Source organism: Argopecten irradians, chromosome 9 (assembly GCF_041381155.1).
Source record: "Argopecten irradians isolate NY chromosome 9, Ai_NY, whole genome shotgun sequence".
Taxonomy (NCBI): domain Eukaryota; kingdom Metazoa; phylum Mollusca; class Bivalvia; order Pectinida; family Pectinidae; genus Argopecten; species Argopecten irradians.
This window is the reverse complement of record NC_091142.1, coordinates 36,103,359-36,116,471: the sequence shown is the minus strand read 5'-3', so window position 1 is coordinate 36,116,471 and position 13,113 is coordinate 36,103,359. Positions and strand designations below refer to the sequence as shown.

Sequence of the window (13,113 nt, the reverse complement as noted above, 5' to 3'; positions counted from 1 at the left end):
TGCACATGCAAGCAACTTTTAGGAACAATTTCATATGGTGTTGTTTGGTCGTATGGATTTGTCTATCAGGTAATGTAATAGGAAATATCTGTCGTATTCTTTCATGATGTGGGCGACGGGGGTACAATATTGGTGATAACTAAAACATAACTATTTCCCAAATTGAACTGCTATCGTCTTAGCAACTTCGCCTAACAAGAGATACCGACACACGTCGATGATCTATTGGCCTTTTGACCCGCTTTGCCGGTGCCTGGGAAACCAAAGCGCTGATTGGCTGCAGTGAGAATCGACAGCGAAATCAGAGTGCCCGTTACAAATTAACAGAGTGGCTGTCTGAAAGCAGAAGTAGCTCTAAAATTAGCTAGAATTATCCGGAAAAAAGAGTTCTGATTGGTCAGAATTTACGTCTATCTGTCTGTATGTCGTCATCGACCAGTAAAGGAACTGTAATGAAAATGTTTGCCACCAGATGGCAGCAGTAGTAAAGCACCGTAAAAGTGGCGGATTCTGTCAATGCTAGTATGGCGTGTAATGGATTATCTTGCATTGACATGTGTTTTTGTCGTCTTAGTGACAACATTTTGTATAGTTGTGTTGGATGATTTTGAAATGAAAATTATCGTTCTTTCCAAACGTAGTAATCATTTTTGTGAAGACTTGCAATAAATGTGTTTTAGTCGCTTAAGCTAGGTGGGGGAGCGTTTCATCCTTCACTTGTATAATACTATTTATTTATGATATTAACCGATTTTTGAGCTAGACCCCTAATACTTCTAAAATGGTTGTGGGCACTCTCGTGGGTCCATAATTATACTGTAAAAACTAATTCTCACATCCCTGTGTTCTTCGTTAGATATCTTATTAACATGTATACACGTTAGATGTATACAAATGTATCGATTGTTACAATTATCTGTCAACCATTTCATTATGCAAAGTTGCATCGCGTGCTGCTCTGCAGTCAACCGATTATGAAAATCTGAATTTTAAACTTCATAACATTTGTTATGCAGACATACCATTTGTAGTATTAAATCCATCTTAGAAGTATAGTATAGTCCTTTATTGATTCATAAGGTAAGAATACAACTGTTTTATAAAAAAGGGGTTCGTATGTTTAATTCAAAAATGAAATAATGCTTCCCACAATTGACCACTTCATACCAACGAGTAATGGCATAAAGTCGTCAATTATCTATTCGTACACCAGTGTGTACAATTTTCGAGAAATCACAATACAAATGAAAATTTTTTTATTTTTTATTTTTTTTTTACGATCTGTAATTTTATATGCTTCGAAGAAATGTAATGCTGAAACACATAAATCCCGTGTCGCTTATTAGGTAAAGTAGGTCCTGTTAGGATGTAAAGTAGGTCACACAGGTGTTTGGTGGGGGTTGGGGTTTAGAGTGTTCCTGCTCTGGTGTCAAGGTTGCGTTTGTTTTAAAGAGAGTACCGCGTAGGTGATGCAGATGCCACACAGGTGCGAAAGTAGGTTACGTATGATTTCAGATGTAGGTCATGTTAGTGTCCAAAGACTTAGGCCACACAGTTGCGAAAGTAGGTCACGCCCTCGGTAAAATGTAGGTCACGTTTAGGTCTAAAGAGACCCTTATACTACTGACGTGAATACCGCTATTGCCATATTCGATTGGCTAAGCACAGGATATGTTACAGCACTGAACTTTGATAATGTAAAATACGTGTGCAAATAAAGACTATATTTGATTATTTAATTTCCATGTAGTCCTTTTTGTGCATACACCTTTTTAACAATGTGTAGCTAAAATCATCGGAATATTTGGTAAACTCATTTCAGCCATGCTAAATCGTATTTTTCCCGGGGGGGGGGGGGGGTGATGAGGGGGGGGGGGCGCAACTGGACCCCCTTAAACATCAAACGATATCATTGCGAGAGAGACGAGAGATTTAGGGTATTAGTCGACAACCCTGTCCTTCATTTCTGACATCAAATTGATAAAAACATTCACTCAAAAAGAATAGATGATTAAGTGGCGTCCCTATCACAATGCATAGTTGCGTAGTCAACAAGAGATATTTGAGAATGTGGTACGCTAAACAATTTGTATTGATTTTTAAAGATCCAATACGTACCACCCCGATTTTAAATTTTTCTTCGTTCTAATTTCTGACCATTTTGGAAATCCCATGAATATCTGCTACATGAATCGTACCCTATTTAACGTCAGAAGAAATGTTACCATCATTTTTAATACATTATTAACACATTAATCCTTAGAGAATGCTAATATGAATATCACTGAAATTAAAGAAATAGAATTAGGTTTATCCTAACATTTACGTCCTTGTTATCTAATATGACGGATTAATGTCCCTTGTGAAAAATCACGTGATAAAATCACTAAGCAACCATATACACAAAGGGATTGTATATCATTTGGTTGATATAGCGGTCTTGAAGATGTTACATTTTTTGGTAGTCTTGAGGTATGTAATTTATCTAAGTTTTGCTTTTTAATGAAATTTAGATTTTCTGTGCGGTACATCAAATTTATTTAAAGTCATAAAAATATCCCATTTTTGATAAACTGATTATATTACTCTGGGCCAATATGAGCAACAAGCTCTTTAGTGAGGGTTGGTCATCAGTCGCTATTGATTATCGTCAATACATTCAGTGTTATACAAGTTAGCTTAATTTTACTACCATCTCATACCTACAGGTGTAGTACTCGTAAAATACGATCGTGTCGTCTGAGGCTATACTACATGGCTATCCATACAATACAAAATACAAATGAAAACTTTTTATTTTTTATTTTTTACTATCTGTACTGTTCTATGCTTCGAAGAGATGTGATGCTGAAACACATAAATCCCGTGTCGTTTATTAGGTAAAGTAGGTCCTGTTGGGATGTAAAGTAGGTCACACAGGTGTTTGGTGGGGGTTGGGGTTTAGAGTGTTCCTGCTCTGGTGTCAAGGTTGCGTTTGCTTTAAAGAGAGTACCGCGTAGGTCAAGCAGATGTCGCACAGGTGCGAAAGTAGGTTACGTATGACTAAAGATGTAGGTTATGTTAGTGTCCAAAGGCCTAGGCCACACAGTTGCGAAAGTAGGTCGCGCCCTCGGTAAAATGTAGGTCACGTTTGGGTCTAAAGAGACTCTTATACTACTGACGTGAATACCGCTATTGACATATTCGATGGGCTAAGCACAGGATATGTTACAACACTGAACTTTGATAATGTAAAATAAGTGTGCAAATAAAGACTATATTTGATTATTTAATTTTCCATGTAGTCCTATTTGTGCATAAAACTTTTAACAATGCGTAGTTAAAATCATCGGAATATATCGTAAAACTCATTTCAGCCATTCTAAATCGTATTTTCCCGGGGTGGGGGCACCCGGAACCCCTTAAACACCAAACGATATCATTGCCACGTGTACCCTGAGAGATTTCCATGAACGGTAATTGGTAATAGTCGACAACCCTGTCCACTCAATGTACACTCAGTCGGTTGGCCAAAGGAAACGACCTGGCCTCTACTGAAACTTAAAATAGCTATTACATTGATTGTGAAATTGACTGAATGGTAATTATATCCCAGGAAAAGCCTTCATTTCTGACATCAAATTGATAAAAGCATTCACTCAAAAAAATAGATACAGTGGCGTCCCTATCACATTGCATAGTTGCGTAGTCAACAAGCGCTATTTGAGAATGTGGTACGCAAAAAAAATTGTATTGATTTTTAAAGATCCAATACGTACCACACCGATTTTAAATTTTTCTTCGTTCTAATTTCTGACCATTTTGGAAATCCCATGAACATCTGCTACATGAATCGTATCCTATTTAACGTCAGAAGAAATGTTACCATCATTTTTAATACATTATTAACACATTAATTCTTAGAGAATGCTAATATGAATATCACTGAAATTAAAGAAGTAGAATTAGGTTTATTCTAACATTTACGTCCTTGTTATCTAATATGACGGATTAATGTCCCTTGTGAAAAATCACGTGATAAAATCACTAAGCATCCATATACACAAAGGGATTGTATATCATTTGGTTGATATAGCGGTCTTGAAGATATTACATTTTTTGGTAGTCTTGAGGTATGTAATTTATTTAAGTTTTACTTTTTAATGAAATTTAGATTTTCTGTGCGGTACATCAAATTTTTTTAAAGTCATTACAATATCCCATTTTTGAAAAACTGATTATATTACTCTGGGCCAATCTGAGCAACAAGCTCTTTAGTGAGGGTTGGTCATCAGTCGATATTGACCATCGTCAATAATTCGGTGTTATGCAAGTTAGCTTAATTTTACTACCATCTCATACCTACATGTGTAGTACTCGTACACTACATGGCTATCCATGCAATATAGCTTCGTGACGTCACTGCGTTCACAAAAGTTATCTTAAATCGTAAATCAAACAAGCATTGAACACTAACGCGTTTAAAATTGTGTTTAAAACGTAGAAATAGGAGAAAAGAATCTCTTTTGTGTGCGGATATGAGGAATAGAGATGATCTAATTTCGGGTTAACAAAATATTGTAAATCCCTCGGCAAGCCTCGTGTATTACTACAGTGTGTTACCCTCGGGTAGAATATTCATAGCCTTGGTATCCGAGTTTTGTTTGGTAAAAAAACAATATAACTTGTACAAACACAACTGTAATTCAGATAACTTTTAGCTAATAATAATAAAGTGTACAGACATTTGAATGACCTTTTCTATCTGAGAACTATTTTGTATTGAAAGGTCAGGTGTTTGTCGCATTGTTTTCTGAATGTCATGTGGTATATTGTACGCACAATGAATGCATTATGGAGATTTAGAAACTATGATAGCTTATATGGTAGGTTATGGTCTACACAGACAATTTCGTATGACTTTACTCCTACTTCTTCTCTTCATCATATATTTTCCTTATTTTCATGATTTTATATCTATTATGAGAAGGCATAAAATTAGCATATTAACGAAAAAATGATCAAGGTTTAGCAGATACAATTAAAAGCATAGACATTTTTGCACATCTTAAAAAACGTGTTTATTGCTTACAAGATACATACGTGGCTCGTAAAAAATGAAGATTTGATGTGTAATAAAATGGGTTACAAATGTTATTGTATTTCGTTTAAATCAAACCGGACAGGCAAAGCTGTCATTAATAATGTTGAATTCGAAATACTTGAATGTTTTAGCTTTATTAAGAGATTGGTGACTTATTTGTTTACTAGATACTGTTAAATAAAATTTCTTCTTGGTCAATTGCATGTAGCATGAAAGCAGTCTTGAGTAAAATATATCGGGGTTAGTCGAATCACCTTTTATTTCTTTACCCAATCCGGATGAACTCAATCCTTTTCAATTGTTTTGTGGAATAGTGGCATTTAAAAAAATCATAGAAATGTAATTACCAGATGATATTTGAATGGTGGCCTGAACATGGTTTACTTAGTGACATATATCAATTGTGATGCATGTCACATGCGTGTAATTGTATAAGTAATAAATTATATTCCTGTATTACTCTTGTACCACCACCGATTACTTTAGATATTGTAAGCTATCTATGTATAGTATTGTATATATAATTATATTGTATTTTGAATTTAGCTGCTGTGTATACTTTAAATTTTTCATACTGTATGTGGTCATAACGAATAAGAAATCAGTAAGAAACAAAATTATAGTACATAAACTAAATATCAATATTTTCGTCTATTGGCCAAGTATGGCAGTTAGTACTGAAACGTTGTAAGGAAAAGATTTAAAAAAAAAATTCAAATATATCTTAAATCATGGAACAAATTATTATTGATTAAATGGCTGTGTTAAAATTCTCAGTTAACAATTGTACTGTCCTCTTCGGGAAGTGATTCACGGTAGGACAGTCGTGAATCTTCTCGAAGAGAGATTGTTCAGCCCTACTCTCAAGGTAGGAAAGATCCTATTAGTACATGTATTTTACCTTGATAGGGAAAAGACAGCTAACGCGGGCTTGACATTGATGTCATCGATTCATTAACTTAAATGCATGTCGATGTCTCTGTGATGTCGCCGCTATAAGATAACTCTAAAGAGCTGAATGTGAGAGCATATAATCAAAAATGGTTCTCTTAAGATGACAGGGATATCCCAAACCTTATAAAAAAATTGGCAAAAATCTTCCATTCTGTTTGAGACAGACCTATGTAAGATTCTATTAATATGCACTTCATCTTCTTTATTCTTGCTTCTCGTCTTTTTGTGTCTTTCGTTAGAAGGGCAATGCTATCTCTATTTTTTTAAATGTGGATATGTGGATGAACGTGTATGACATTGCCTATATTGATTATGTTTATTTGTAATATTCTTTGTAAAACATTGATATGAATTGTCTTTAAAGATGGTCTTTAAAAAAAATTAAAAAAACCATTTAGGAAGCAGTTTGGCCTGTTTCTCTTCAATTATTTTTTAAAAGTGTGCGTTTAGATGTGTCTATGTGCGTTTGTTTTACGTTTAGTATGATGATCATATTAACAATTAAAAACAATTGGATATCACAAATATATAAACTTAAATAATGTTATACCTAAAATATGTCAGGAAAAAAATTTAAATCAGATATATCAAAATACAACATAAATGGAAAATAGTATGAACGGTCAGATGTTATGACGCCCTCACTAAAACAATATCTATTGATACAAATAAAATAAAATACAACAACCTGATTGTAAAAATATAATTCAATCCTATTTCGTATTTATAATGGGAACACACATTTAAACATTTAAAACATTTCTGAGATAGAAAACAAAATCCCTTCAGTTCACTTTTAAAAAATTTGAAGACAATAGAATAAAATATTTAAATGGAAGCTGATTAACAGAGTTCTGGCAAATAATAACCTACTTTATAAATGGATAATAAAAGGTAGCCCATGTAATACATGTGCATGCAGAGTTGAAGAAAATAACGAACACTTTTTTGTAGAATGTAAATATGTAAAATTATTTTTTGCGCATGTCAGCGATATAGTGTGAGGCTATAACATTGACTATGGAAAATATGGCGGAGTTGTTTTTTTACTTACATATATATATATATGCTACGTCATTGATAAAGTCTATTACTCAAGTAATTGTAAACAAAAAGCAATAAATCTAGAACAATCACTTAAACGAGAATTACACTTAGTCATGAGAACTAAAAAATACAACAAATCACTTCTCCCAATGTTCATGAAATCAGCCTATGAAATCCTCAGAAGAAATCTTGACTATGATATTTCGTGAAACTTTTAGAGTAAATCCACTTTATTTACAGTAAAATGATAACAAGTTTCACACAACATATCTTCCTAATCCTTCATCGTAATTCTCACTGTCCTTCCTAACTTTTCATGTAACAGTCATTCACATTACACTTCATCTAAACAAAACGTCACGTGTCATAATTGTATTTGTTGAATTAATAACAACACACTAATTTTTACACCTAGATATTACGCACCTGACAAGGTTATCTTTTAAAACCAATGTTATATCCATACACATACAAATATTTCCCACAGGTATCGGAGTGTTTCTCCTCACTAGGCATATGGGTATTTTAAAAAAAATATGCAGCTGTCGTGAGAATAGATAATATTTATTTGCGTTAAAAACTGTAAACATAAGGAATATATTTTTATTTTGTTAAGGTTATGAGTGTGAAATGATAATGGAGCCAGTGTTATGTAACCCGGCTACGACTGGGTTGCCTCTAATACATTTTGTTAGAAAGATTTATTTGTTTAATTATTACTTGTGATAAAATCAAAATAATATAGAAAAATATCTTATTTTGTTGAGATTATGAGGGTATAATGATAATGGAGCACGTGTAACCCTTATGACCTCAACAAAATGAAAATGTTTTCCTTAAGTATCTTGATTTTATTACAATTAATAACTAAACAAATACTATCTTTCCAACTAAATGTATAGATGCATTAAGTATCCTTTACTGATTAAGCTTATTATATATATATGTGTGTTTTCATTAAATGCTATGTTTGTAACGTCTTTTTACCAACATTGGTGCTGTACCCAAATTGATAAAGTACCCAAATTATCTATAGTTGTGTACCAAACTAAATGAATGACTTATCTAACAAAACATTGTTTGATTTTAGGAGCTTACGCGATCGTCAATTACTTATATCTGGATAATATCAACAAGTCTGTTTTCAACGTCCCTGATTGCATTTTGATTTTGCAGTATTTGTTTTTTAATAACAGACACCGAAATGGCGGAGTAAGTATCCCATTGTCTTTTTTTATTTTCTATTTTTATTTATTTATTTTTTTATTTTTTTTATTTTTTTTTGTAATTGTTCTTCATTATATAAGCTTGTGTGTAGTCGTTAACGTTAAAAATGTATGATTTAAATTATCAGGATGCAATACTTCTGATTTGAAAGGGTTTGTTTTGTATTTCATTGTAATGTCTGGTCAGGTATACGATATTTGAATTAATTATACTCACTACGGACTTTCATATTTTCAAACATTGACAAATGTTCATTCTCTTGGTTTCTAAAACATATTTTTTATTAAAGATGTCAATCAAACGGTTAGTGGTTAACAATTGAATAAAAAGAAAATTGTTAATTTAATAGACCTGGTAAGTGAACAATATACCCCTTTAACTTCAGATTCTGATGTAATTTTATATATAGTTGGAAAAATGATGTTTTCAACTCTCCGAAAGGTACCAATTATAGAATTTATAAGCATGATGTGATTTTTGAAAACTATTTGATTGTTCTTCCTCCACGTCTGGCGAAGGCTTATTGTAAATTTAGAACATGTAATGTAAAACTAGCGGTTGAATGTGGCAGATGGATTAATATACCAAGACAACAACGATTTTGTAACATGTGTAACTTAAACGAAATTGGAGATGAGTTCCATTATTTATTTAACTGTACTGATGATCACTTAGTATCCAATAGAAAGAAATTTATGTCTAGATATTATTATGAAAGACCAAATACTTTTAAATTTGAAACTCTATTTAATTATGTAGTTAACAATGAACTTATTTCACTTACAAAATTTATAATTATTATACAAGACAGACTTAATTCAGTTCATTAATATAACCAGTATATTATATATGTATATTCTAGTAGATGTGTAATATGTACTGCACTATTTCATTGTTAATGCTGTTTACATGTATATGTCCTGTTTATATATATTCTCTACACTACTGTTTGTATGTTTACGAGAATTAAATCTTTGTCAAAATCTTTGTCATTGATGGAGAGATCCGCTTTTATGTGAAGGTACCTTAAAGATACCTTCATATATAAGCGGATCTCTCCATCAGAAGGACATATAACGTCACTATACATTCTAACAACAAGTGTATTCCGTACATATCTATTTACAGCAAAAACTAATACTCGCTGATTTTATTTCAGCCAATAAAGTTAGGTTGTTTTTTTTTTTAAATAATTCTTTAAGATGAGAAGCAAAGGATTAATATTTTTTAATCTAATAATTGAAGAATGTCGGTATATCTTCACGTAATGTCCTATCCGGATTATGTCGTTTTGGAAATTACACCATCCCGGTACCGAAGGACGCTGACAAACAGACTTGACGAATGTTGACAGCAGTTGAATAACAGCTGAACAATACATGGTAAGTTGTGCTTAAGGCATATAGGGCCTAACCCGTTGTACGTCAGCTTTACAGTTTTTAATTAGAATCACGATGCTTGTTTTTTTATAATTTACCACCATGGTGATCAGAACATGCAGTCAGTGATAAGCCACTGTCACTCGCGATCGGCATCAGTTAAACTAAAAAATAGAGGGTGTCGTTGCAACATTACAAAATAAATATAGGCATGCAAAATAAAACTTTTATGCTCAAAATGTTTAGGAAGTAATACAATACCATGATTACATGAGATAAATCTGGAGCCAGAATTAATCAGGCCTAACTGGTAAATGGGGCCCTGTTTAAAGAGACAATTCACTCAGGCTAATTCTTTTATATAACCAAGATCAAAATATGGCATTAATATATTGTTCTACATTTCGTATGAAACATATAACATAAAATATTGACAAATTCCAGTTATTGTTTAGTATTTCAATTGATACCGTTGTAATTACAAATCGTTGATCAATACGATTAAACAGGTACAATATGTACGCTGTACCCATACCAGAGACAAAGCCACGCACGTCAAACAAATGAACTACATAACCACTGAGAAGGTGATAAAATGATTTTTTTAGGCAAGACAATTCACCTAATAAGGTAAACACACTATTGTCAGAGCAATTTGAGCAGTTCTAGACAAAAGTAGCATTACTCTGCGAGCAAGGGACAGAGTTCGGCATACAAGATGTTCAACCACAATGTGTAATGGCGGACAGCGAGCGAGTTTGAACGTTTCACACTCATTTCACCACTATGGGCTTTTCTGGCATATCACAGTAAAACCGACTGATCTAATTTCCATTAGAACTGGGTTTTTTTCCTATATATGTACAAATTTTAATGTTCTCTAAGACTGAATTGTCCCTTTAAGTTAGAGTCTGATATATAGAGAATACACGGTTAGTATCTTACAATACAAGGTTTATTTTGGTGCGAGACTTAGGAAAGCCGAGATGACGAGGCTTTGCCGAGTCATCTCGGCTTTCCGTGTCGAGCACCAAAATAAACCTTGTATTGTAAGATACTAACCGTGTATTCTGTTTATCCTGCAACCATTATGGCATTCAAAACGAAAGCAAATTGACAGTTCCTTACTTTGTTTCGCTCGAAGCGAGACGATTCTTTGATGCGGAGGTAAAGATTCATTCACTTAACCGAATGAGAGTGCACTCCTTTTTACTGCCGTGGGAAATAAATAAGCGCATTCACAAACATTCACCGTAATTCTATTCAGTGTGATATATCACTGAAAGGAAATGAAAATACTCAAATAACAATAAATACCGATTAAAGAATTACTTAACAATACATACCTTTGTCATAAGCCAAGAAAAAGACGGCACCGCCATACGAGATTTTCGATATCGTAAAAATGACGTCATTTCGGTGAATGTGACGTCACGTTTTAGCGGGACTGAATGACGTTTCATTCACCGGAAGGTTCAAGTGCTGGGTCAAGTTAGAAAAAGTGCCGTCAGATATGGAACAAATTCACGTGATCGTATTGACGGATAAAGCATCATGCCTTTGTGTAACCGGTAATTATTGTTCATCTGTGAAATTTAATTGATTATTGTATATTACCCTTTGTTATATTTTCCCATTTTGATTTTTACAGTGAAAGAAAACATGAAAAGAGGCAAGCAACTTGTAGGAAAAAGTGTTTTTATCCTACAACAAAAGACTGAACATTTATATCAACTGGGAGACAGAAAATGGACTTTGATATCCAATAGTGAATCTAGTGTTGAAATAATAAGGCAAAAGGCATAGATAGTTGAAAGCTTAATGTGTCACACTTATAGACTGACAATTTAACTACATATAAAATGTTGTATATGTTATATAGATGCAAGGATAATTAATTTTGGTTTACAGTGTATCTTTTGATTGTTTGTGCATAATCAAATTGAAATGAATCATTTTCATCTTATCTGATGAGTTTTCGTCTGTTCCTTAATTAGGGCTTTTCACCATGTGGTGAAAAGACCTATTGTTTTTGTTCTGTTTTTTTTTTTTTATTATTATTATTAGGGCTTTTCACCATTTGGTGAAAAGACCTATTGTTTTTGTTCTGTTTTTTATTATTATTACAAGCTAACCGATACTTACATAATATATAATTCATTTTTCGCAATTTTCAGTCATGTGGACATGACGTACATAGCAATTATTTTACATGATGAATAATTTGCGTGCCCCTGTGCTTGGGCCGAGGTGACCAATATTACATCTCACGGTCCCGGAATAGCAGTTGAGATGGGTTGTTTTTTTCTTGTACACACGTTCCTTCCACATATTCATAATTCTAAATATAAGTGTCGAAGACAGATATATCTGGATCAAATAATCAATGAAAAGTTACATAATACATATGTATGAGACCACAATCGAGTGAATTGTGGTTAGCGATAGGCCTAGGATGTCTCCCTGCAGGCGGTATATGGAATTTTCAAATTATAATTTGCCTAGATAAAATAAATGATTTGTTTTAATGTCCAGGAGACAGGAGTCATCTCGTCTTTCCGTGTCAACACCAAAATAAAGCTAACAGGCCTATTCAAGGACACGTCCTTGGCCTAGCTACTGTAAGATACTGACCATGTATATATCCGATGTAAATCCTCAGATATATAATTATTCATTCTGTAGTAATAGAGTAATAGAGATACATGTAGCCCTCGCCAGATATTGTGAATAGTTTGAATAGGCATGTTTGCATGATATAAAAAAAAAAAAAAAAAAAAAAAAAAAAATTGCCGCCGGTGGTGAGAATCGAAAGATCAGAAGATCTGCACGTTAACACTAAACCAGATTTCTGCTTTTTTATATACAGTGATTTTTTTTATAAGAAGCAGATAACATTGTTGTATGATAGAGTATTTACTTATAGGAAAAATAAAAAATTGTAAATGTAATGTGCATGTACATGTAGCTGTTGTTTCAGCATGAAGAAAAGTGAAAAAAGGATAATAACACATTGATCACAGTTTTTAGTTGTTCTTTACTATACCTGGTATACGATAATCTTTGTTTGTTATTTTATTGATTTTTTCTGATATGCTCGAACGTCGTTAAGACACCCCCTGAGAGTAATGAGTTAGATTTCGCCGAGACGAAGCACACGCTCATGTTCCGTTGATACGGAGAAAACGACAGTTTTTATTTTATACCATGGAATATCAAAGTTGTATTATGCATTGAGAAATTGTACAATACAATCTTTTTTAGATTATATCTTTCTACTGCGTATGCATCGTAAAATTCTACTAAGTTGCTTGAAAAATCACGATAACTGCAGGTACAGGTAGGCCTAGTATATACAATGCACAGTCGATGTCGGGAACAGATCCGATTTGATGCATTCAACTCAAATATAAAAAATGAATG

The 13,113-nt window shown here is 33.2% G+C and overlaps 1 protein-coding gene across 1 annotated transcript in view; it reads left to right on the top strand.

Moving 5' to 3' along the window:
• Positions 1-7,964: 7,964 nt before the first annotated feature.
• The window catches only part of LOC138330740 (uncharacterized), a 34,053-nt gene continuing 28,904 nt past the window's right edge, over positions 7,965-13,113 (top strand). The window contains exon 1 of the mRNA XM_069278263.1: positions 7,965-8,296. Within this exon, the coding sequence (XP_069134364.1) occupies positions 8,289-8,296 (8 nt within the window). The 5' untranslated portion in view covers positions 7,965-8,288. The remainder of the gene's footprint in view (positions 8,297-13,113) is intronic.